The sequence below is a fragment of the Eurosta solidaginis genome, chromosome 3 (assembly GCF_040869045.1).
Source record: "Eurosta solidaginis isolate ZX-2024a chromosome 3, ASM4086904v1, whole genome shotgun sequence".
In the NCBI taxonomy this organism is placed as follows: domain Eukaryota; kingdom Metazoa; phylum Arthropoda; class Insecta; order Diptera; family Tephritidae; genus Eurosta; species Eurosta solidaginis.
This window is the reverse complement of record NC_090321.1, coordinates 281,272,097-281,297,782: the sequence shown is the minus strand read 5'-3', so window position 1 is coordinate 281,297,782 and position 25,686 is coordinate 281,272,097. Positions and strand designations below refer to the sequence as shown.

The following is a 25,686-nucleotide window of genomic DNA, read 5'->3' as shown; positions in this document are numbered from 1 at the left end:
GCGTTCTTAACATTTGCAGTTTAAACTCTATTATATATAATATAATAATATATTATAATTTGGCGCGATTACCTGTGAGCAGAATAAGGCCGGACCATGACCGTCAGACGAAGCCGCTCTGGCAGTGTTCGAGAGAAAAGTTCTTCGGAAGATTTATGCACCTCTACGCGTGGGCGATGGCGAGTACTGAAGATTTAACTGTGAGCTCTACGAGCTTTACGCAGACATCAACATAGCCCAGCGAATTAAAACGCAACGACTGCACTGGCTATGGCATGTTATGCGAATGAAAGATGACGCTTCGGCTAAGAAAGTGTTTCTATCGGAACGCGCCTATGGAAGCAGAGGAAGAGGGCGGCCCCCACTCCGCTGGAAGGACCAGGTGGAAAACGATTGAAACTGCCTTGGTGTGACCAATTGGCGCCAGTTGGCAGAGAGAAACACTAAAGGGCTTGCCAGCCGTTGGAGAGGGACAGGTCCGGGTTATCAAAAATAAAGTATTTATGATGTTACTTGTCTTGGGACTTTAAACTGAGACCTTTGGTCTCACACTATATTTATACCGCGACGGCTTTTAATAGCATATCTTTATTAAAAAAAAGCTTCAACAAACAGGTTGTTGAAGTACTTGAAATTTGTTTATCTTCTCTTTAGTTTCTCCTCTTGTTGCATTGTCTTGGTCCTAGAACTATATATGTGTGAGGTTGCAATTTTGTAGCTCAATGAGAAGTTACTTAAAACTTGATCACTAAATTCCAAGTTAGGTACCAATATTTCGCACAGAGTGCCTCTTATCGGAATTTTTCTGCGGTATTTCCCTACTTTAACTCACAACTACTAAGACTATCGAGGTAGGTGTCCAGCGACGCGCTTTGGACGCAGGATCACGAATCCGAAAGCGGAAATTGAAAATTTTATTTCCCTCCAAAGATATTTGCAAAAATTTAAAATATTCATGTGGTTGTAGTTTTGATTATTTTGTTGTACCCATAAAAAAAAAACTGTGGGTAAAAGTGTTTTACGCAGGTTTAGTTTTGATCTCCAAACCGGTATTTGACTCACCCAGGGTAATTTTTTATAATCGCGGACGAAGGCCGCCAATGAAGAAAGGTGTTCTGCGCAAAAATACTATGGATTCCACCCACGGTTTCGGAGCGCTCCGGGGCCATTTCTCAGTTTTTTGGAAATATCTTTGACAGAAAAAAAATTTTTAATTTCCGCGTTCGAATTCGTCGTCCTGGGTCCAAAACGCGTCTTTTGACAACTCTCCCAATATTTTTAGACGAGTTTTAGCAGTTGTGAGCTAAAGTAAAGAATTGCAACTTTTTGTCACACATGTTGAATTGCAAGTGCTCTAGCTCGTCGGGAAGCTTCTTTAAAAAAACAATCCCGAAATTTCAAATCTCGCATAAAATTTCTAATTATTTCGCCGCTTAGCTAGATTTTAAGCACACGGGTTTACACTACGCCAAACACATGCGTCGGTCATGAATTCTAAAACAGTAGGAAGGGAAAACTTTTGGTACTCTTTTGGTATTTTTTTAGTACTTTAGCAATGTAATGTGGGGAAAAGAGTCAAACTCGATACATCTCACACATTGGAGACGGGAGCATGAAAGAAAAGTGATGAGAAAACAGAGACAATAGGAAGAAAAAATAGGGGAAGTTGGAAGAGTAAAGAGACCAAGAGGAAGAGGGATAGTGAGAGTAAAAGGGATGTTGATGGGTGATGGTTTGAGAGAAATTAGTGGGGTTTTTATTGCGTCATGGTCATGCCCAGAGTGGATTTAACAAAGTATGATTGTGAGTTGAATATAATTATCTATATGAATGTCATGCTGAAAATACATCCAGTAGATATTGCGGGAAAGATGATCCCGGCCCGGTCGTTAGTCAGGCTTCGTGATATGGGCTATGGGCTTTCCGACATAGGACACTGTAGCCTTCTTACCAATTTCGACTTTATCCCGAACAGGACGTATTATTGTATGCCGATAACTGCTCCCTATACAACTTTCACTCTAGTCATTCCCCCGAGAGAGGAGTGGGGAAAAGGAATAACCTTGGGCAGGGGACCGGTTAACTTGTTCTCGGATGGGTCGACGTTGGACAAAAAGGTTGGAGGGGGGGGGGGGGGGGGGGGGGCTTTCGGTCAAGAGCTAAATGTAAGCCGCAAGTTTAAGTTGGCTGATGTTGTTGTTGTTGTAGCGATAAGGTTGCTCCCCGAAGGCTTTGGGGAGTGTTATCGATGAGATGGTCCTTTGCCGGATACAGATCCGGTACGCCGGTAACAGCTCCATTAAGGTGCTAGCCCGACCATCTCGGGAGCGATTTATATGGCCACATTAAACCTTCAGGCCATCCCTCCCTCCCCACTCCCAAGTTCCATGAAGAGCTTGGGATCGCCAGAGCCTCGTCTGTTAGTGAAACGGCATTCGCCGCTCGAAGGTGAGGTTGACAATTGGGTTTTGAGAAGCTATATATTGCGCTGGCAACCTGAAAAGGTTGCGGTACACAAACCCTTTGAATCTGGTATTTTAGTCGCCTCTTACGACAGGTATACCTACCGCAGGTATATTCTAACCCCCTAACCAGCTGGTTGGCTGATCACTGCACAAGCGGAAGTTGCTGCGATTAAGGATGCGGTGGATGAAATGCTATCCAGTGCTACTACGGTTAGGGAATTTAACATCTACTCTGATAGCCAAGCGGCTATCAAGGCCTTGAGTTCAACTACAGTGCGATCGAGGGTGGTCTGGGAGTGCCTGACCTCGCTTGCGATTGCATTTAACTACTTTACAATTAAGATTATCTGGGTTCAGGGCCATGGTGATATCCCGGGTAACTGTCAAGCGGATCTCTTAGCCGGCATACTCCATAGCTGGGCCTCGAGTCAGCTCAGAAAACGTTGGGTGGTCACCACCTCTTGCAGGGTAGCAAGATCTTTCTGGCCGAAAGTTGATGGCAGAAGGTCTGCCGAACTAATTGGGTTCATTAAGGCTCACCTATCAATGGTCATTGGGGCTTTGGCAGGGCACTGTCCCATGGGTATCCATGCGGTATGTCTCAATATACTGCAAACTCCATCCTTCTGCAGCTGTATGGAGGATAATGAGGTGGAATCACCAAATCACTTTATGCTTGATTGCCCAGCTTTTTCCAGAACTATGCGAAAGTACTTCGGTCGCGACTCACTTGGATCTCCCGAGGATTTATCCAATGTTGAGATCGGTATCATTCGGAACTTTAGTGTTGCTACCCAACGATTCTCTAAGTAGTTATATCTACGTCACCGTTATTTTATTGTATGTGGTATCACAACGGACCTTCATGTTGTCCAAGTGAGCTTCCCTTATCGAGCCTTACCTCCATATTATATATTTTCTCCTTTCAAAAACTGGTTTCGAGAGGGCTTTCTGTTTGAGTTTCCAAATCGGAAGCATATATGGTATTTTGTTTAATTTTGCCCAACTTGAAGGACTCGGTGCAATTAGAATGGAAACAGCTCTTGGATACAACCGAGCACGTTTGTTAATACTCAGATCTGACGGACAGCTGATAAAATCAATTTTCTTAAAATTATTTTCTGAAAGGCGAGATGAATTTCTTAATAAAACCCCATAGCTTTTTCCCATCGCTTCCGTCTTAGTTCGCAAAAAAAAATACTATTTCAGTGTCTTCGCTGTTGTTACACGCTCCGCTATTTACATAGGTTCTGCTGCTTTTCGTACATCTACCTTCTATGACATATGTAAATGGGCTGGGTCCCTGGACATTAGGGACATGAAGGTAATGAACATGCAGATTACCCAGCCAAGCAGGGTCCAGAGCCCTTCTGTGGACTCACAAAAGCACACACTAGGAAAACCATAAGTAACTGGGATACAAAACAATTCAGGCGTCACTGGTTTGACTGCCCAGGGCAAAGTCATGCCAAACTGTTTATACTTCCGGCAACGAAAGTATCAGACAAACTCATTAATCTAAGCAGGGAGGACCTACGAACTCCCACTGGGTAACATATGGGTCACTCTCCCATTAGGGAGAGAAAAGAAATGCTGAACAAACAGTTTCTGTTGAATACCTAGAAACCTGGGCATCCCAACAGACAACTGATTGATGATGCTACACCTCCCAGGGGCTTAAGGGGTCATCTCCGTAAGCACTATGAGGAAATACGGCACCTGAAAACACAGCCGTATGAAGAAAAAATCACAAGCAGGTCCTCAGTGATATCCACAAACAGGAATGCAAGGAATTGTCCGGCGAATCCAGTACTTAAAGAAAAATACCCAGAACTAGCGGAAAAGGAAATGCGCGTCACTCTAGCTTAACTTCGATCTGGGTACTGTAACAGGTTAAACTCTTACCTATCCAGAATCAACCCCGACATACAAAATGTATGTCATGCTTGCAATTTGTCCTTACATGACATGACACCAAGCATCTCTTCAATTGTAATGTCTAACACCCCTCTCTTCTATGGTTCCCCCTGTTGAAACAGCGAGTTTCCTTGTACTCCTGTTAGAGGACATTGATGACAATTTGTGATCGGTCGCACCTATTGGATGGGGCGAAGCACTGCCTCAACAACGACAACAGGGACACTGTGGTCAACGATATCACCTAGTTAAGTTAAATCTCTCCGATACTCAAATTTGTCGTTTCTGTGAGCTGGAGGATGAAACGCCGGTTCACATTCTCTGCGAATGCGCCGCTCTGGCAAGGCAGATACTCTCCCATCTAGGTGGTGTGACTCTTAATCCCCATGTGATATGGCTTAAAAAGCCTGAAGAGGTACTTAGATACATTAAAAGCCTTCACATACAAAATTATGCTGACAGGTCATGCACAATAGATCTACACAAAGGTCGCAGTGCTTCCAGGCCTATTAATAATAATAACCCAGAGAGAGCTATTGACATTGGTAGAGTGCTGTAAATATGCTCACATGCACACCCATCGGCAAAGTTTCCGAGGCCTATTGAACGAAGGATAGAAAAAATTTCATACGGAGAATAACAGTTAAAAAAATAAATATTAAAAAAATTAACAAAATATGGAAATTAATATACCGATTTGCGATACGAATAAATAATTACCTTGTAATAAGCGCTCATGTAATCCTCCTCTTTGAATTGTACCGTATTATTCTTTTTCGTTGATTTCTTCTCACTTGCCGGTATGTTTTTCCGTTCCAAATTATGTTGCTCACGTTCGAGTGAAGACTTATTTCGTAGAATAGATTTGGTTTCTGTAAGAGACTTACAAAACTGAAAGAAGTGATTTAATATTTAATACTATGAAAATCATAACAGTGAGTGCTAAAGAAGAAACCGTCAACAATTACCTCCAAGCGTCTATCCTCATACGCTTTTAATCGATCAGTTTCCTTTAGTAGCGGTACTTTAACCTTATCCTCTCCAACATAGGAATTTGTATAAATTACTTGGTCTGCAATAGAATTGTACTTTTTGGCCGCTTGATTATTAATGCTTTTCAAATACAACTGATTGAAATCAGCTGGTGAACCAGGAACATGGTCACTTTTAAAGTTTTCATTCATTCTTGACTCTTCCATTCCGGGCGCATCAGAATGTTGGAAATGTATATGTAGCGTATGACATATACCCACATTCGGTTCTAAAATTGTATCTACTAGTTTGAAATCTCTAGTGCTTTGAGTTTCTTCAATGAACTTCAAGTTCTGCTCTACTTTATTCAGTATATTTTGTTTTCGATCTACGGCTTTGATAGGAGTTTTGTTTCGATGTGGGCTTATCGCTTCTTCGTCGAGCTTAATAATATCTTTTTCAAGTTTTTGTGGCTGTGGTTTTGGTAACATTTCCGAGACAGTCTCATTTCTGCGAAACTCTATTGCTTCATCCTGCAAAGCAAAAGAGATACGACGTTTCTGTTGTTTTTCTTTTTTGGGGCCCTGGTTTACGCTAATTTCATTCTTCTCTACGTCAGCCGGCATTATTTCATGTTCTTTTATGTTATCTTCTTCTTCCTGCGCTTCAGCAGAATCTTCAGCCATTTCTAACAACTCTTCCAAAGTTTCTAATATTTTTAAGATATGCACTTTTTGGTTTAGGTCCTCTTGCGTCTTAAGAGGCAATGTGAGCAGTTTTTGGCGCATAATTTTTATTTGAAATTCGTAAAAATCCATCTGATCCAATGCGGATAAATATTTAGCTTGTTCCTTAATTATTTCTATTTCTTGAGGTAATTCTTCAATAAAATCGTTTCTTTCATCAATATTATTATTCGCTAGTAGAAACTCAGGATTCAGAAAGTTATTGTTATTCGTTCTCAAAGCGTTCACAGCTAAATCAGACTTTTTAACAATACCCTGTATGCCCAAACCATCCGTATTTGATACTTTGTCAGCATTTTGTTCAATATACCATTTGTGGGGTCCATCAAAATTTATTTTAGTGGCCGCTTCACGTGGTTTACTTGGCGGTAATTTCATTTCACCACCCATTAATTTTCTAATCATTTCATTACTAACTTCATCAATCTGTAAGTTCTCCAATTCATTCTCTAATTCTTCCATTAGCTCCGCTTCTTCTAACATCTGAAATATTTCAAACTCATTTTTTGTTTCAAGTTTAGTTCTATCTGCATATTTCAAATCTTGTTCTCTTTCAGATTTTTCACGCAATTTTGCTTTTTTAACAAGAAGTTTATGTTTTTCCCTCCATATCCTTTCTTTGGCTTCGTCATAATCTTCAATTATTTCATGATTTTGCATGCTTGGAAAAACACCTTCTGTGTATGGTTTCTCCAATTTATTTCTTTAAATAAATATGTACATACATATTCCATTGAATTTATTAAATTATAGTTTGGTATAGTTTCTTAGTTTAAAAATATATTATTACAGACTACACCTTTTCCAACTGCATTTTAGAAAAAGGCAAATGCAAGAAGCTTTAAATACATTAACCCGTTTCTGAAATGAGGAGTTCCATACAAGAACGCAATAAATTAGGTTAGGTTGAACTGACCGGTCAATAAAGACCTCACATAGACCGAATGGGCTTCGAGTCCCGGGAGTCCGGAGCCATTTCGACATCACGGGATTACATCTAAAAAAGATCCTGGATTTTCGGGATTTCATTAGGAATTTGCAAATTTTAATATCATTAATTGGTTTGTCTTTAATTGGTTTTTAAGCTGCAATTTCAAACGACAAGAAACCTTCTTTTCCATTTAAAGTACAGCCTTCTTTAGACTTTACAAATTTCAATGCCCGTTTTCAAAGGAAACAGACATATTGTGGCGAATTTTAGCATCACTAATATGTTAGTGAATAAAGGTACAACAACAATAAAGCAAGCTGCCACTATTACACTCGTACATGGACACATGAATATAATCCATTTACACACGTACATACAAGGCAACGAAGAGATATTACGCGCACACACTTGTGGTCATCAGCCGAAATAGTGCTCACACATACAGACGCATATGACTATGAGAAACGCATAAACTACAAGTTTACATGTATATCGCTGGTAACCAAGCAAGAGATTCTAGAAGGCGAAATGTCTAGACTTTAGTAGAAATATGCGAATGAAGCAACGGAGAATATAAAAGCAGCGCAGGCTGAGTAGTCAGTTTGATTTAAACACGCTATCAGTTGCGAAGTGAAGTATAATTGTGAAGTCTAATTGTACTACTTCCAAAGTCGTCTAATAAAGACCATTTTGCAATACAGAATATTGGAGTAATTTATTCAACAGTTTAGCGATTCGAACGTTACCAGAAGATTTCAACTAAGCGGAATTTTCCCAAAATTCGATACAATATGTATTTCTAATAAACGTTTTTTGTCAAACTATTCATATTTGTATACTTTACATAAATATTTTTTAACCAAAATTCAAAGATAACTGTCTCTGGATGTTCCGAAAATCTCAGGATGCCTTAGTCTATAGTTTTACCAGAATTTGCTTGACGACCAAACGGAAAAATGCCAATTAGGAACCAGAGCGTATGCTGTAGAATAAATAATTCCGTCCTCTTGGCAAATACTAGAAGTTTTATGGGTCCCAGCTTAATTGCTACCTCGAGATATGGCAACTCTGCCACACCTAATAGCTGGAGCCTTGATCCCGCGAACACAGAACGTGCTCAACCGTTTCTTCCGGTAGCTCGCACTTCCTACATCTGCTATTACTGACGAGGCTTAGCTTATGAGCATGTGACGCCACAAGGCACAGTATCCAGTAAGTATGCCCATCGTAAGCCTTAAGTCTTGTTATTTTTTTCGAGATATGAACAACTTTGTGAGTCTAACGTCATAGGACTTGTACATGATCTTAGAAATCTAACAGCCTTGCGCTTTCTTCTGCTTGATGGATCATACGCAACTTTTGTCTTCTTTTAATTTCTCCCAAACGAATTGGGACACCCCGGCACATATGCATACAAGGCACCAACATTAAGCAACTCAGACTCGGCAGGGAAAGCCTCAATTAGGGCACCAGGGAAATTTCTTCCACAGGAAAATATGACGCCAACGGTAGCAGGATTTACGTGGGCAAAAATCAACGGTATACACGTCTTAAGTTGCTATGCCCCTCCGAGCATGACCACCGCCGAGTTTGAAGACATAATGTACGGGATCCCCATGGGAGCACCAGGTAAACTCCCGCTTTTAGTGTGTGGAGACTTCAATGCGTGGTCATCTGTGTGGGGAAGTAGACGAGCCAACGAAAGGGGGAGAGTCCTTACTTTTTTCAGGCTAGAAATCCTAAATGAATCAGGGATATATACCTTCGATACAGGTACCAGATGATCCATTATAGATCTCACCTTCGCTAGCAGTGGAATAGCAAGACGAGCAAAATGGTCCATAAAGAACGTCTACGCTCACAGCGACTATAAAGCTATTAGCCTAGAGCTGCTCGAAACTCCACGAACGGTAGCAGCAATACACCTATAAAGTAGGAAATGGAAACAGAACCTTTTCGATCCATAAATATTTGATATTATCTGGAAGGATGCCATAATACGAGGATCGCATGCGGAAGACCAGTCGATTCAATTAACTAAGTCGATATGTTTGGCATGGGATGCTGCCATGCCGAGAAGTCGCGAAAAAGCCCAGGGAACTCCGGTATATTGGTGGAACGACGACATTTCGAAAGAGCGTAGAAAATGTCATAAAGCACGAAGATTAGCGCAGAGGGCACGCTCATCACCAATCATTGAATAATACTGTTGAAACACTTTTCCCGGCGCAAGATTGCTGGACTTATCAAAGCGAGGATCTCGAAAGTACGAAAATTTCGCAAATTACAGAGCAAGTGGTGCTGGATGCTGCAAATAGAGGTGCTGATAGCAAAACCCCAGGACCCAATGGAGTACCAAACATAGTCCTTAAAGCCGCGATAAGAACTAGGACCACATTATTTACTGATCTTTTTAATGCCTGCATGCAAGAAGGCGTGTTCCCTCGCCCGTGGAAACGATTAAGACTTGTGCTCTTGCTGAAACCTGGTAAACAGCCGGAGCAACCATCCTCATACAGGACACTTTGTATGCTGGATTCCCTGGGAAAGATTTTCGAGCTTATAATTAGTGAGCGCCTACAGCTGACTCTAGAAAGTGCAGGTGGCTTGTCTAATAATCAAGATGGATTTCGCAAAACAATATCCACCGTAGATGCAATACAAACAGTCGTCAATGTATGTAGAGAAGCTATCTCTGGAGGCCAAAATAAAAGGAAGTTTTGTACACTGATTACGCTGGATATCAAGAATGCTTTTAACACTGCAAACTGGATGCAGATAATGGCAGCGCTGCGAAGCTTTGGCACACCAGCTTACTTACTCAGAAGATTATGTAGCTATTTTAAAGACAGAGTACTTCTTTTTGACGCGGATCAAAAAGCAAAAGAGTACAACATCACTGGAGGCGTCCCACAGGGATCTGTTCTCGGTCCAAAACTTTGGAATGCAATGTATGACGGGGTGCTACAGATTGATCTACCAGAAAACACGCAAATTGTGGGATATGCTGATCATATTGCAGTGGTAGTAGTGGCCAAGAAAATGGACCTGCTTCAAGCATTATGTAACGACCCGTAGGAAAAATAAACGAATGGCTGACCAATACTGGACTGCATCTGGCTAGCCAAAAGACAGAAGTGGTATTAGTAAGCTTCAAACGGTCGGCGAACGAGTTAGTCTTAACTGTTGGGGATCATCAAATCACCTCAAAGGATTCTCTAAAATACTTAGGAGTGCACGTTGACTCTAATTTAACTTTCAAAGAGCACTTCAGAGCGGTGGGAGAGAAAATTACCAAAGTTAATGGAGCACTTATGCGAGTAATGCCTAACATTGGTGTCCCGAGCGTTGCTACCCGTCAGCTATTGTAACTAGTAACTAGCTCGATAATACTGTACGCAGCACCAGTGTGGTACGGATCCAAAAGGATCAATCAAAAAGATATATTAGCAGCATACCGACTTGCAGCTATAAGAATAGCAAGTTCTTGTCGGACGGCTATCCTGGTCCTAACCCGGAAAATCCCAGTGTACTTACTGGCAAGCGAAATGGCCGATCTATAACACTAATATCGAACGGCCATCTGAAGCCGCGAAGCAGGCGCAAGTATACAAACAATAGCTAAGTGGCAAGAACGGTGTGAGGCCTCGAGTAAAGGGCGTTGGATCTTTACGTTAGTTTGGGACGTAGCTCAATGGAATGAGCCGAAGCACGGCGAACTGAACTACTATCTCACGCAGATACTGAGTGGACATGGTGATTTCAAAGAGTATTTATGGAAGCGTAGGGTAGAGGAAGATCCTCTTTGTCCAAGGTGTACCACGTAGTTAGAAAACGCAGAACACGTCATGTTCCACTGCCCCCTTTTCACGAGGAAAGACTCGCCTTGCATAGAGTTTTTTGGGAGGAACCTACCACGAGAAATTTAGTATCACAAATGTGCAACAGAAAGGAATGTTGGACTGCAGTGAGCACAATGACATTTATAGTCATGACACGCTGGATGCATGCTGAGAGGAAGCTCAGAGAAATACGCAGGCGAAGAAGTGGCGCTTAAATCGACACTCAGAGCAAATAGCGGGAACCGGGACGCAGGGGCAGCAGTAGGCTTTAAAGTGAGAAATGTGGAACGCCACCCTGAAGTAATGTGAAAGTGGTACCAGGAGTATTAATAATACAATGAACCGCAGGAGGGACTAGCGACAGTGCCACATTTTTATCCCCACATAGTATTGCAGCCGCCGTAGTAGTGTGCTCCGCTTACCACACCGAGGGTCCTGGGTTCGACTCCTAAAGTAACATCAAAATTTAGAATAAAGTCAGAATTAAAATTGACTAACCTCCCCTCGGCAGTGATTGGGCAAACACTCCGAGTGTATTTCTACCGTGAATAACTTCTCAGCGAAACCTCATCTGCAGATGCCGTTCGGAGTCGGCTTAAAACATGTAGGTCACGTCCCGAAAATTTGTAGAGAGAATTAAAAGGAACACGAGGAAAATTTGAAGAGAAGCTCCGCCTAGATCTCCACGGAGGTAAATCGCGCCAAATATTTGATTTTGAGTATTATAGCTGCTTTGTCAAACGGTTTGAAACTTGTATGCCTATTTCAGACAGAGACTTAATGAAATAATTAGTCAGGTTTTCTACAGCCCTTATTGAACTCAATATTCCAAACAATAATCTAATTCTTAATTATCTCATATTACTTTATTGAATGGCCAGTGAGTGAAAAATCTAGACGGTTTTGCTAGGTGTTTGGATTCTATTGTCATTGTAACAAATGGCTAGAGATGGGAAAGGGGTAAATACAAATGGTAAATTGGTTATATATGGTAAAAATGGGTAAATACCCAAATATTTACCCAAAAGAAGTAAAAATAATCTTTCGGAAAATATGGAAAACAAACACACAAATTCAATCCAAAATGTACTCAATTTGTCCTATATTGGTGGGTAGTTATCCATTACGCTATTGGTTGAATTAGTTTTATCTGTAATCCAGCGATTTTCAAAAATATTTAGCCAATAATGCATGCCGTTGCAATAGTTCTCACGTATGAACTGCCTTGTGGTACCCGTGTACCCAGCCATGCAACTAAGAAGAAAAATTATTCATGAAGAGGACGGTTAAGCACGCACAACAAGGACATGGCGAAGTTAAGTGAATTAAGGATCCAGCAACTGAAAAAGGAGTTGGAAGCCCGTAGATTGAATACAACCGGCAATAAGATCGAACTTCAAGAACGGCTACGAGACGCTACGGAGTGAGAAGGAACTAACGCAGAAGAGTATGTCTTGATGGCGATGAGACAACAAAATTGGAGGAGAAAAATGAAACACCGCAGACTATGGCGAACGCAGACTTGAGCATGATTTTGGCTGTAATATCTGCATAAACATCGACAATGGCATCTCAACTGGAATCCCAGGAGAACCGTATAACAACAAAGATGGAATCTCAACTGGCAGAACAGAAGACATATATGGTATCCCAAATGGAATCACAGGAGACACGTATATTCGAAATGTCGTCACAAATAACATCCAGGATTGAAACACAGGAGGCACGCATATCTGAAATGTCGTCACAAATAGCATCTAGGATTGAAGCACAGGAGGCACGTATATCCGAAATGTCGGGACAAATTTCAGCACAGGTATCATCGCACATCTCTGCACAACTAGAAGCCCGTATGGACGAAAAAATAATACAGTTTGAGAACAAAATCGAGGCTGAGGTAGATGTTTTAAAAGGTCGTATACAGGAGCTGCAACTAAATCGCCCAGTTGTTTCAGCAAGCAATACGAAGGTAAAAACTCCATCTTTTGACGGCTCTGTTCCTTTCCAGGTATTTAAGCTCCAGTTTGATAAGACCGCAACAGTAAACAACCGGAATACTGAAGATAAAGTTGCTGCACTATTCGTGGTATTGAAAGGATCTGCTGCTGAGAAGAACAACTACGAAACTTTGATGAGCGCTCTAGAGAGGCGATAGGGAAGCGAACACAGGAAGCAGATATACCAAATTGAGTTGCAAAACCGTTACGAAAAAGCTAATGAGACTTTGCAAGAGTTTGCTTCGGATGTTGAAAGGTTGGCTCATTTGGCAAATGCGGACGCACCCATGGAATACACCGAGAGGGTAAAAATCCAGAGTTTTATAAATGGCATACGGGACGTGGAAACGAAGCGAGCGACATATGCAAACCCAAAACCCACATTCGCAGAAACGGTATCACATGCATTGACTCAGGAAACTGCCTCCCTATTGAGTAAACCAGCATATAAGGCTCATCGTGTGGAAGTAGAAAGACCAGAGTGGCATTGGAAGCATTGAAGGGTACGCAGCAGAAGAATAATGATGCAGTCAAATGCCTTAAGTGTGGAAAGCCAGGGCACATTGCGCATTATTGCAACACCAACCCTAACAGTTCCAACAATGTGGGTGGTCGTAAACGCAGATCTGAAGGAGATGAGCAAATAATATCCAAGATCAATCAATCGTTAAACTAAAGCGAGTCAGCCGCAAGGGGTGACAGCTGGCTCCCTCAATTGAATGCCCCATAATCTCTATTTCACAAATTGGAAGAAGGTCAAACAATCTTACTGTCGGAGGACATGTGGATGGAAAGGAATGTTTACTGGCTGTAGATACGGGTGCATCTCATTCCATCATTCGAGCGGATTTAGTCAACAAGAAGATAAGACCATTGTATGGAGCAAGATTGCGTACAGCCACTAGAGAAGACACCATGGTTCTAGGAGAAGTAGCATGTGAAGCCGCAATTGGGAACATCACGGTAGTACACAATTTTATAGTGGCATAATTGGAGTGGATTTCTTAATCGACCAGGCATCAAGATCGACATGCAAAGCAAGACGATGCGATATAAGAACATGGATGTGCCACTTAATTTCGGCTACGAGAGAGGCTACAGCAGTAAACGAGTGCTGGTGGAAGAGAGTCAGCAAATACCACCAAAATCAGAAGCAGTCATCTGGGCAAAGGTTGATGGAGATTGTGGGACAAACAAATTGTGGGTTGTCGAAGCAGCAAACAAATCAGCACCGGACATACTTGTAGGAAAAACCCTGGCTATGACAAAGCAAGATGGACGTATTCCGGTAAGAGTACTCAATGACTTCAAATCACCACTCAAACGACCAAAGGAGCTATATTGGGAAGATGCCAAGAGGCTGAAGTAGTTATTAACTGTGAACAGCTCCAGGAACACGTTTCAACTAGTAATACTGAACTCTGTATTCAAATGACATCACGGCATGGACGGAGGGGCTAGAGGAAGACTATCAGAGTAAAGCAAAACAACTGCTCCTAAAGTACGCGAACATATTTGACCAAGATGGCTCCAAACCAGGCCGCACCAACGTTGTGAAACATCAAATTTACACTGGAGATGCGAGGTCGATCCGTCAAGCTCCACGTAGGGTTCCACTGGCGAAGCGGGAAGTTGTAAATCAAATCATACAGGAAATGAGCGACAGCGGTGTCATCGAACCATCAGCTACTCCATGGAGCTCACCGGTAGTACTTGTAAAGAAGAAGGATGGAAAAATGAGGTTTTGTGTGGACTACCGGAAGTTTAATGACGTTACGAAAAAGGATAGCTACCCATTGCCAAGAATTGACGACACTCTGGACTCGCTATCTGGTACGAAATGGTTTTCCACACTTGACTTGAAAAGCGGCTACTGGCAAGTGGAAGTGAAGGAGGAAGACAAAGAGAAAACAGCCTTCAGTGTCGGTGATGGTCTTTGGCAATTTACAGTGATGCCTTTTGGACTATGTAATGCACCAGCTACTTTTGAAAGACTTATGGATCAGGTACTGAAAGGACTACATTGGAAAACATGCTTAGTGTACCTAGACGACATCATCGTATTGAGAAAGAACTTCGAAGATCATCTGAGGAACTTGGAGGAGGTTTTCAAAAGAGTGTTATCTGTTCAAGAAGCAAGTTAGTTACTTGGGTCATAAAGTAACAACGGAGGGAATCTGCACTGCGAATGAAAAGGTAGAAGCAGTGAAGGATTGCTAAGACCAAAGAATATGCATGAATTAAGAAGTTTCCTTGGGCTGTGCATATTACTGGCGATTTGAATGCCGATGCCATGGGAATGCCGATGCAATGTCACGAAGACCATGTAGTTTGGAATGCAAGCACTGCTCAAAGGCCGAGGCTAAAGAAGACATTATAGATGTCCGGCTAATGACTATAACGTGTACGGATGAATGGGGCAAGGAACAACTAAGGAAGTGTCAGCTAGAAGATACAGATCTGTCACATGTTATGCAAGGGCTCGAACGAGACGAAAGGCCAAACAGAGAGGAGATGTCAGCAGAGATTCATTGCGAAGTCATACTGGGCACAGTGGAACAGTTTAGAATTGCTAACCGGTTGCTTGCATAGAGTATGGGAGAGTGAGGATGGTCAATGGAAGAAGAAACTGATAGTCGTTCCCAGGAAAATGATTCCTGAGGTGCTCCGCGAGCTGCATAATGGTCCAAGCGGAGGTCATCTGGGAATCACGAAGACGCTCGAGAAGATTAAACAGAGATTCTATTGGGTTGGTTGCCGTCAGTCGGTCACTGAGTGGATTGCGAACTGCGAGGTTTTCAGCAGAGTGAAAGGGCCGAAAACCCGAAGTCATGGCCAGATGAAGCAATATACTCAGGTGCCGCATTTGAAAGGATCGCTATGGATTTCGCAGGTCCATTTCCTACTAGCAACTACGGAAACAAATATGTACTGGTGGTTATGGATTATTTCAGCAAATGGCCAGAGGTATACCCAATCCCAAATCAAGAAGCGGAAACAGTAACAGAAGTGTTTATAAACAATTGGGTTGCAAGGTATAGTATACCAATGGAGCTACATTCTGACCGAGGCAGGAATTTCGAATCAGCCATGTTCCAGGAAATGTGTAAATCATTGGGCATTCGAAAAACACGGACAACTGCATTGCATCCTCAGTCCGATGGTATGGTGGAACGATTCAATAGAACAGTGGAGGAGCACTTAAGGAAAGTAGTGGACAAGTTCCATAAAGAGTGGGATACCCGTATACCATTATTCTTGATGGCTTACCGATCAGCAGTGCATGAGACATCGGGCCAAACCTCTGCAAAAGTAATTTTTGGCAATGATATTCGACTGTCAGCTGATTTGAAGTTTGGGATAGATGCCGATGCGGAGAGAAATGTCAAGAAATCCACTGGTGTTTTGGAAGAAGAGCTGAGAGAAATACACGATCTGATAAGGCAACGAACAAAGATTATGAGTGACAAGATAAAAGCCAGATACGATAAAGCATTAATTCGGAAGGGTTTCAGGAAGGAAATTTCGTGCTGTTATACAACCCACAACGGAAAAAAGAGTTGTCCCCGAAATTGCAGTGTAACTGGGAAGGCCCATAAAACGATGTAGTGTACCGCATACAAACCAGTGGTAAACCATGAACCAAAATGAAAGTGGTTCATCTGGAAAGGCTGGCGGCGTTTAGATCAGGAAACTTGTCTGATCCGGACGATCAGACTTAGGTGTAGGGTAGTGTGACACTATGGGATACTATCATCTCTAAGCCGATACTAAGCAGTCACTTGTATCTACATAAACAAATCAATCATTATGTCTACACATATGTACATACAGCAGTGGAGAGATACTCACAAAAGCATGCAACCACCAACAAAGTAGTTCTCCCACTTACACATGCATATATCTGAGATACTCACAAAAGTATGCAATCATCGCACAGTGTTTCGTGTGCTTGTTCTACAGCTGAAGGACAAAAACAAAGTTCTTATTCCAAGAAAAGTGTAATGAGAAATGAAAGAAAACAAACAAAATAACGGGATTTCTGCTTTTTTTTTTTGATATTTTTGCTCATATATATTGAGTAATTGAAGTAAGAAGGCAGGAGTGACCGTAAAATGCATTGATTAATTTGCAAAATTCTTGTGGAATATTAAGCTTCATATTTCTTTTAAGTGAACACTTTTATATAATTTTTTTGATGCATTCTAAGCCCGAAGGTAAGTAAAATTGTTTAATAGTAATTCTTTCGCAATTAGAGTATTTTCAATATATTTAACATTCCGTTATTAATAAGAAAAGGTTTTTTTTCTATATATTTTTAACTTTAGGGACAAAAAAGTTACATACATCCGCGGACATCCGGGCTAAATTTTACATATTTTGTAGTCGGAAGTATTCTCTAATAGTAGAAAGAAAAAACCATTGCGAATTCTTAGCACATCTATTTTTAATTTTTTTGTTTTTGTAGATTTTGTTATCTCCACATATAAAATAGGATGTATGTACGTACGAGCTCCGACGAGATATTTGAACCTTTAAAGCTGATCTACAAACGGCAAAACCAATTCACAGGTACAGGGAACAAACACGTAGCCATAAAACACACAAAAATAAACGCGCAAGGTCAACCAGAGCACACCAAAAGCAAAAAGGCGAAGATCACTGACTTCAACCTGCCACAACCTACGGCACCAGTCACCAAGGCATAAAAACAGGTACATACAAAACAATCCTAATGCAGGTATAACCACACAGGAACGCTACACAAAACAACCCAATTTGGTAGCATCTACGCCAATACCTGAATGTAATATAAATACTGCACAACTGATAACAAATCAGAACGATCAACGACACTTAAGATGGCAGCACAACAATCATCAGCTATTCACCCTGACGGAAAACCAACAACACAAAGCAGTTTAGTTATAACCGTACCAAGAACGGAGTTTTTGACATTTGGTTCAACATTCGAAGGAAACCAGATATAAAGAATTATTGAGTTTTGTTGTACTTAAGTACGATTTAAGCTAAGCAGCCGAGTATTCGATAAAAAGTTTAAGCTTACAACTATCGGCATATTCGTCGAAGCTGGATCAAAAGTGGAACACTTCTGGAAGACATAAGGGGCGATTTTTGAATAAAAACTCGGAGTGGCTTTCGAGTCCAGACTTCACATTTACAATAACGGTGGATTCAAATTTGCCAGCAGACCAACCAACCACTTCTTCAGGTAACCCCGACCCCGGAAAACGAAAGAAGGACTTTGTTAGCTGCAGTGAAAAAACCAAACGGCGTCGAGTGGATGGCCTCTTGCAATCTAGAAGCCCTGGTGAGTTACTTTATACGGCAGAAGTATCAACGCGTATGTCCGGCAACAGAAATGTTGCTAACATTATAAAAAAAATCACAGTAAACCACCCAAATATCCGGCAAAAAGATAATTGAGCAATGTAGAAGCTTTAGCATACTACGTAGATAGCAAGTCGACGACTCATGGGTACAAAACGACTTGAAAGTTGAGCATCAAGGCAGGCCAAAAGGTTTATCCATCATTTTATAGTCTAAGAAAAGCTAAGGCAGAATGCTATCCAAATGAAATTGATGTGGGTGAAACACGTGCGGAAATTAAAGTCCAGTCCGTATTAGATAAAACTGTTGAGCGTTTAGTTTTAGCAAATCAAGAAGTTTTTGTTAGTTTATTACCTACAAACTTGACGTATACTTTAATCAGCAAGTGGGGTTGCGATGGAAGCTCTGGCCATAGCACATATAAGCAAAAGTTTACATGCAGTTCTGACACTGGTGAGTTTTTGTTTATATTTTCTTTCGTTCCTCTTCAATTACAGGATGAAAAAGGTAAAATTGTTTGGCAGAATCCTCGACCTTCTTCTACAAATTAAATTTATTTTTTCTAAAGAAACAAAAGATTTTATTCTTTTTGAAACGAACAAAGTTTTAGAGGAGATAAGTGCGTTGTTGCCAACAAAGTACATGCTCGAAGAATACAAAGTTTCCGTAAATCACAATATGCTTCTTACAATGATTGACAGAAAAGTTTGCAATGCTTTGACTGAAACTTCTTCGGCACAAAAGTGTTATATTTGTGGTGCCACTTCAAAAGATATGAATGAGTTACGGGACTTTACGCCTAACCTAGATAATCTTGGTTTTGGTTTTTCTACTCTCCATGCATGGATAAGATGTTTTGAATGCTTGCTTCACATAAGTTATCGCCTCGACGTAAAAAAATGGCAGCTTAGGAATGAGGCAGATAAAGAGAGTGTAAAGCTACGTTCCAACGAAATCCAGAATAAATTTAAAAGTGTACTTGGATTGATAGTAGATAAACCAAAACCAGGTTTCGGCAATACCGATGACGGCAACACTGCTCGTAGGGTGTTCGAAAATTCTGAGGCTAGTGCTGAGAATGCGGGATTGGATGTAACGCTCATCAAAAGATTCGACACTCTCCTTCGCGCATTAGCATCTGCGTACAATATAAATATCCAAAGATTTGAAAAATTTGCGGTCGAGACTAAAAAACTATATATAGATCTCTATCCATGGTTTAATATGCCTGTTACAGTTCATAAAATCTTAGTGCATAGTACTGATATTATAAAATCAGCAATTTTACCTATTGGTCAACTTTCTGAGGAAGCCCGTAACAAAGATTTGAGACGATTCAGTAACACACAAAAGCAGTCGTGTGAAGCCACGAATAGAGATCTTATGAATATGTTGCTTATAATATCGGATCTTTTAGTTAACATTTTTTGGGAGATACCTAAGAAAAAATTTAAATGTCTGACTTCAGAAGTCTTAAATTTACTGTCCCCCGATAATGTTGAGGAGTCAAAAAATACCCCAGTTGTTTCAAGCTTTCACAGTAGTGTTGCTGATGCTCATGACTATTCCACAAGTGACTCATCGAATGAAAGTGATGTTAGCGAATAATAGGGAAGCAGAATGGCTTCAAGTGTATTGGCTACTGGCGATAGCAGAGAGCTCAGGCCAAGGGGGTCACTGCTGGCGGACAGTGAACGGCCTATTAATTAGGTTAGCTGCGAATATCAAATAAGCAGCCCTCGACCAAGAGCGGCTGGTGAGGAGGGTTTGGCTTAAAAGGCCTAAAGCACCCTGAGAACCTCCAGTGACAGGGCGAGTAGATGCCGCCCTGAATTAAGCATCCACAGCCTAGTGCGGGGTTGCTTCGAGGGAATACCTACCCAAGATAGGGAGGCAACTATACGACGTGGGATACACACTCAGGAAGGTAAAGAGGTAAATTATTTGTAAATTTAAGGTGATTGTCACATTAAGACTGAGCCCAGTAAGGTCTTAATTAAGGTATACTGGAATCAACGACTCGGATATGTTTGTTAAGGGCTGGCGAATGTGGCATTCGGAAATCTCAGTACACGGCTTGACACACCGTCGAAATGACTTTCCGGTTAATGTTCCATTCGTCTCCGTCCCGTTAAAACCTTGGCAGGCCTTGGGGTACGTTCAAAGTCCGTCATCATTAAGTTGGTGGTGCAGGTTCGGTTGAGATCCTCCCGATTAATACTGATCTGGCTCTGAACGCAGTCTTCATGAGGGACTGCGTCAACCTTCACGTGGCCTCCCTGCTTTCGCATAGACAACCACGGGATCTATATAGGTAACTGCACACTCGGACCAAGATAGCAGCCTCAAGTGGGGACCCAATTAAATAAATGATGAGCAACAACAATACTAAAATAAAAAACCAAACACAGGAGAATGAAATGGCGTTCAATCCATTTGTAGGAAGGAAGCTAGCTCGCTCTCCATAAGGGCGTGGCCCATTGGCTGGGGGCCTTAACATTTCGTCGCAAGTGGTAACGAAACCCAAAGGAGCGGAGGCCGAAAGCAAGCAAGGAGCGTTGTCGCCGGGTGCTACACCGAAGCTTTGCAAAAAGAACTCCGACAGCAAGGCTCAAACGGGCACACCATTATTAAGTAAGCTAATTAAGCAGGCGTCAGCTGCGTTAAATCAGCAAAACCCCCCTGGAGAAAAAAAGATGACCAAGCTAGGCAAGGCGATTGAGGACTTGATGCAGTTCTTCATAGGGCGTAATAATATACACGCGGAAATCAAGCGCTTCGCCTCCGTAATAAAAGTGCTGTACATCGAGTCGGCCCTAGAGGTAAAGAATTTAGAACATAAATTGCGTGCAAGCGAATGCGCCAAGGATAGAAGTCCATCATCCCCAGGAAAGCGACCGAGGAATAATTCGTACTCGACCAAGGAGAACAACGTGGTAAAACCCACTACTACTCTAAAAGATGTCTTACCAGGGCACGTGGGTGGTCACAAACGACGGCAAGAAACGCAAGAGAAGACGGAGCGGAAAGAGGAAACTGCAGCCCAAAAGACGGGAGAGTGGCAGTTAGCCAAAAAGAAGAGCAAGAAAAAATCACTTAAGGCTAGGCCGGATGCAATCATCATTTCCAAGGCGGGGGATGCGACGTACGCCGACATATTGCGTAAAGTGAGAAGATGCGACGAATTAAAATCCCTGGGTGATGACGTCAAAACGATTAGAAGAACGACGAAAGGAGAGCTGTAACTAGAGCTGAACAAATCGCAAGATGGGAAAACAAGCGCGTACCAAGCAGAAATTGAAGCGGTACTAAAGGACTCGGCTAAAGTTATAACAAAGTCCCAAATGGTCACGCTACAGTGCAGAGATCTCGATGAGATTACTACGCCCGAGGAGATTTGCAACGCCCTCCACCAGCAATGCAACATCAAACTTCCAGATATGGCTGCCATAAAAAGCATACGCACAGGGTACAGTGGCACGAAGTCGGCACTTATAAGCCTTACAGCGGATGATGCCAAGGCGGTTCTTAATACGCAAAGAATCCGGGTAGGATGGGTTTCCTGCCGAATTAGAGAGCTCAAGCAAGAAAAACGCTGTTATAGGTGCTGGGGCTACGGGCATATAGCTCAGAAATGTAAGGAGACTGTAGATAGGTCTAGCCTATGCAGGAAATGCGGCCAGGAAGGTCATAAGGCTGCAAGTTGCGAAAATGCACCGAAATGCGCGCTATGTGGGGGACAACATTCAGCAGGCAGTTTTAAATGCCCACAACGAGAGGGCAGCAAAATGACTGTCTCATGAGGGTATTGCAGCTCAATTTAAACCATTGCGAGGCAGCCCAAGAGCTATTATCCCAAACAGTCTATGAAGGAGGATATGACATAGTGGTACTCTCTGAACAATATAAAAATCGCCAGGAGCAGGGTTGGCTCTCAGATTCAGCAGGGAAAGCCTCAATTTGGGCACCAGGGAAATTTCTCCCACAAGAAATTATGACGCCAACGGTAGCAGGATTCACGTGGGCAAAAATCAACGGTATATACGTCTTCAGTTGCTATGCCCCTCCGAGCATGACCATCGCCGAGTTCGAAGACATGATATACGGGATCACCATTGAAGCACGAGGTAAACACCCGCTTTTAGTGTGTGGAGACTTCAATGCATGGTCATCTGTGTGGGGAAGTAGACGAACCAACGAAAGAGGGAGAGTTCTCCTCGAAAGTCTTACTTCTTTGAGGTTAGAACTCCTAAATGAACCAGGGATATATACCTTCGATACAGGCCATCGATTATAGATCTCACCTTCGCTAGCAGCGAAATAGCAAGACGAGCAAAATGGTCCATAAGCAACGTCTACACACACAGCGACCATAAAGCTATTAGCGTAGAGCTGCTCGAAACTCCACGAACGGTAGCAGCAAGACATCGACAAAGTAGGAAATGGAAACAGCACCTTTTGGACCCACAAATATTTGACATTATCTGGAAGGACGCCATAGTACGAGAATCGCATGCGGAAGACCAGTCGGTTCAAATCACTAAGTTGCTATGTATGGCATGTGATGCTGCCATGCCCAGAAGTCGCGGAAAAGCACAGCGCACTCCGGTATATTGGTGGAATGACGAAATTGCGGAAGAGCGTAGAAAATGCCACAAAGCACGAAGAATAGCGCAGAGGGCACGCTCATCACCACGATATGCAGAGCTACACAGCACCTATGTCGCACAAAGAAAGGCACTTAAAAATGCCATAAAAAAGAGCAAGAAGTTATGCTTTAGGGAACTGCTGGATAATGTCGACCTAGATCCTTGGGGATCAGCCTACAGAACTGTGATGGCCAAAGTTAAAGGACCGATATCACAGCAACCTACGTGCCCGATACTGATGAATATTATTGTTGAAACACTTTTCCCGGCGCAAGATCGCTGGACTTATCCAAGCGAGGATCTAGAAAGTACGGAAATTCCGCAAATTACAGAGCAAGAGGTGATGGACGCTGCAAAAAGAGTTGCTGATAACAAATCCCCAGGACCCGACGAAGTACCAAACATAGCCCTTAAAGCCGCGATTACAACTAGGGCTACATTATTTACTGATCTTTTTAATGCCTGTATGCAAGAAGGCGTGTTCCCTCGCCCGTGGAAACGACAAAGACTTGTCCTATTGCTGAAACGTGGTAAACAGCCGGACACCCCATCCTCATATAGGCCACTTTGTATGCTGGATTCCCTAGGGAAGATTTTCGAGCGTATAATTAGTGAGCGCCTACAGCTGACTCTAGAAAGACCAGGTGGCTTATCGAATAGTCAATATGGATTTCGCAAATCAAGATCCACCGTAGATGCAATACAAACAGTCGTCAACATAGCTAGAGAAGCTATCTCTGAAGGCCAAAATAAAAGGAAGTTCTGTGCACTGATTATGTTGGATATCAAGAATGCTTTTAACACTGCGAACTGGATGCAGATAATGGCAGCGCTGCAAAGCTTCGGCTCTCCAGCTTACTTACGCAGAATTATAGGTAGCTATCTTAAAGACAGAGTACTTCTTTTTGACATGGATCAAGGAGCTAAAGAGTACAAAATCACAGGAGGCGTCCCACAGGGATCTGTTCTCGGTCCAACGCTTTGGAATGTAATGTATGACGGGGTGCTAAAGATTGATCTACCAGAAAACACGCAAATTGTGGGATATGCTGATGATATTGCAGTGGTAGTAGTGGCCAAGAAACTGGACCTGCTTCAAGCATTATGTAATGACGCCGTAGCAAGAATAAAGGAATGGCTGACCAATACAGGACTGGAGTTGGCTAGCCAAAAGACGGAAGTGGTATTAGTAAGCTCCAAACGGTCGGCGGACGAGTTAGTCTTAACTGTCGTGGATCATCAAATCACCTCAAAGGATTCCTTAAAATACTTAGGAGTGCACATTGACTCTAAGTTAACTTTCAAAGAGCACTTCAGAGCGGTGGGGGAGAAAATTACCAAAGTTAATGGATCACTTATGCGAATAATGCCTAACATTGGTGGTCCGAGCGAAGCTATACGTCAGCTATTGTCCACAGTAACCAGCTCAATAATACTATACGCAGCACCAGTGTGGTATGGATCTAAACAGACCCATCAAAAATATATATTAGCAGCGTACCGACTTGCTTCTTTAAGAATAGCAAGTACTTATCGGACGGTTTCCGACGACCCGATCCTGGTTCTAACCCGGAAAATCCCAGTGGACTTACTGGCAAGCGAAATGGCCGATCTGTATAACACTAATACCGAGCGACCATCTGAAGAAGACAAGAAAAGAGCAAGGACACAAACAATAGCTAAGTGGCAAGAACGGTGGGAGGCCTCGAGTAAAGGGCGTTGAACTTTCACACTAGTTTGGAACGTAGCTCAATGGAATGAGCGGAAGCACGGCGAACTGAACTACCATCTCACGCAGATAATGAGTGGACATGGCGGTTTCAAAGAGTATTTATGGAAGCGTAGGATAGAGGAAGATCCTCATTGCCCAATGTGTACCACAGAGTTAGAAAACGCAGAACACGTCATGTTCTACTGCCCCCGTTTCCACGAAGAAAGACTCACCTTGCATGGAGTCTTTGGGGAGGAACCTACCACGAGAAATTTAGTTTCACATATGTGCAGCAGGAAATAATGCTGGACTGCAGTGAGCAAAATGGCATTTATAGTAATGACACGCCTGATGGATGCAGGGAGCGCAGAGAAATGCGCATGCGAAGCAGTGGCGATTAAATGGACACTCAGAGCAAATAGCGGGAACCTGGACGCAGGGACAACAGTAGGCTCTTAAAAAATGAGAAATATGGAACGCCACCCTGAAGTAATGCGAAAGTGGTGCCGGGGTGGGCGACGGTTCCAGAACGGGGCTGTTTTTTTAGTCTACGGACACACGGTTGCTGCGACGGCAGCAATTATGGTGCATTAGGCATTTTTCAGCCTCCCCGCAAAAAAAAAAAAAAAAAAAGATATCGGCTTTAAAAGCGGAACCACACTGGCCATTTTCCATTTTTCGGGAATGACGAAGGTGGATAGGGACAGGTTGAAGACGTGCGCTAGATATATAAAACCTCTTTGCCAAGTTTTCTAAGCACCGGCATTGCTATGCCGTCTGGACCTACTGCTTTAGATGGTTTAGCATGAACGACCCCTGCGAGGACAGACACCTTGTAGTGGTGCAGGGGCTTACGCCGATCGTAAGTTGTTGCGAGCCGGCCGGATAGGGGCAGCCTGTATAGGGGCAGCAGTAATTTTTGGCAATGACCTTCGACTGTCAGCTGATTTGAAGTTTGGGATAGATGCCGATGCGGAGAGAAATGTTAAGAAATCCACTGGTGTTTTGGAAGAAGAGCTGAGAGAAATACACGATCTGATAAGGCAACGAACAAAGATTATGAGTGACAAGATGAAAGCCAGATACGATAAAGCAATTAATTCG

The 25,686-nt window shown here is 42.4% G+C and overlaps 1 protein-coding gene across 1 annotated transcript in view; it reads right to left on the bottom strand.

Moving 5' to 3' along the window:
* uri (unconventional prefoldin RPB5 interactor) overlaps nt 1-25,686 on the bottom strand; it is a 59,169-nt gene that overhangs the window by 7,215 nt on the left and 26,268 nt on the right. The window contains exons 3-4 of the mRNA XM_067776728.1: nt 5,351-6,803; nt 5,103-5,273 (exon numbers count right to left, since the gene is read on the bottom strand). Of these exons, the coding sequence (XP_067632829.1) occupies nt 5,103-5,273; nt 5,351-6,803 (1,624 nt within the window). The remainder of the gene's footprint in view (nt 1-5,102; nt 5,274-5,350; nt 6,804-25,686) is intronic.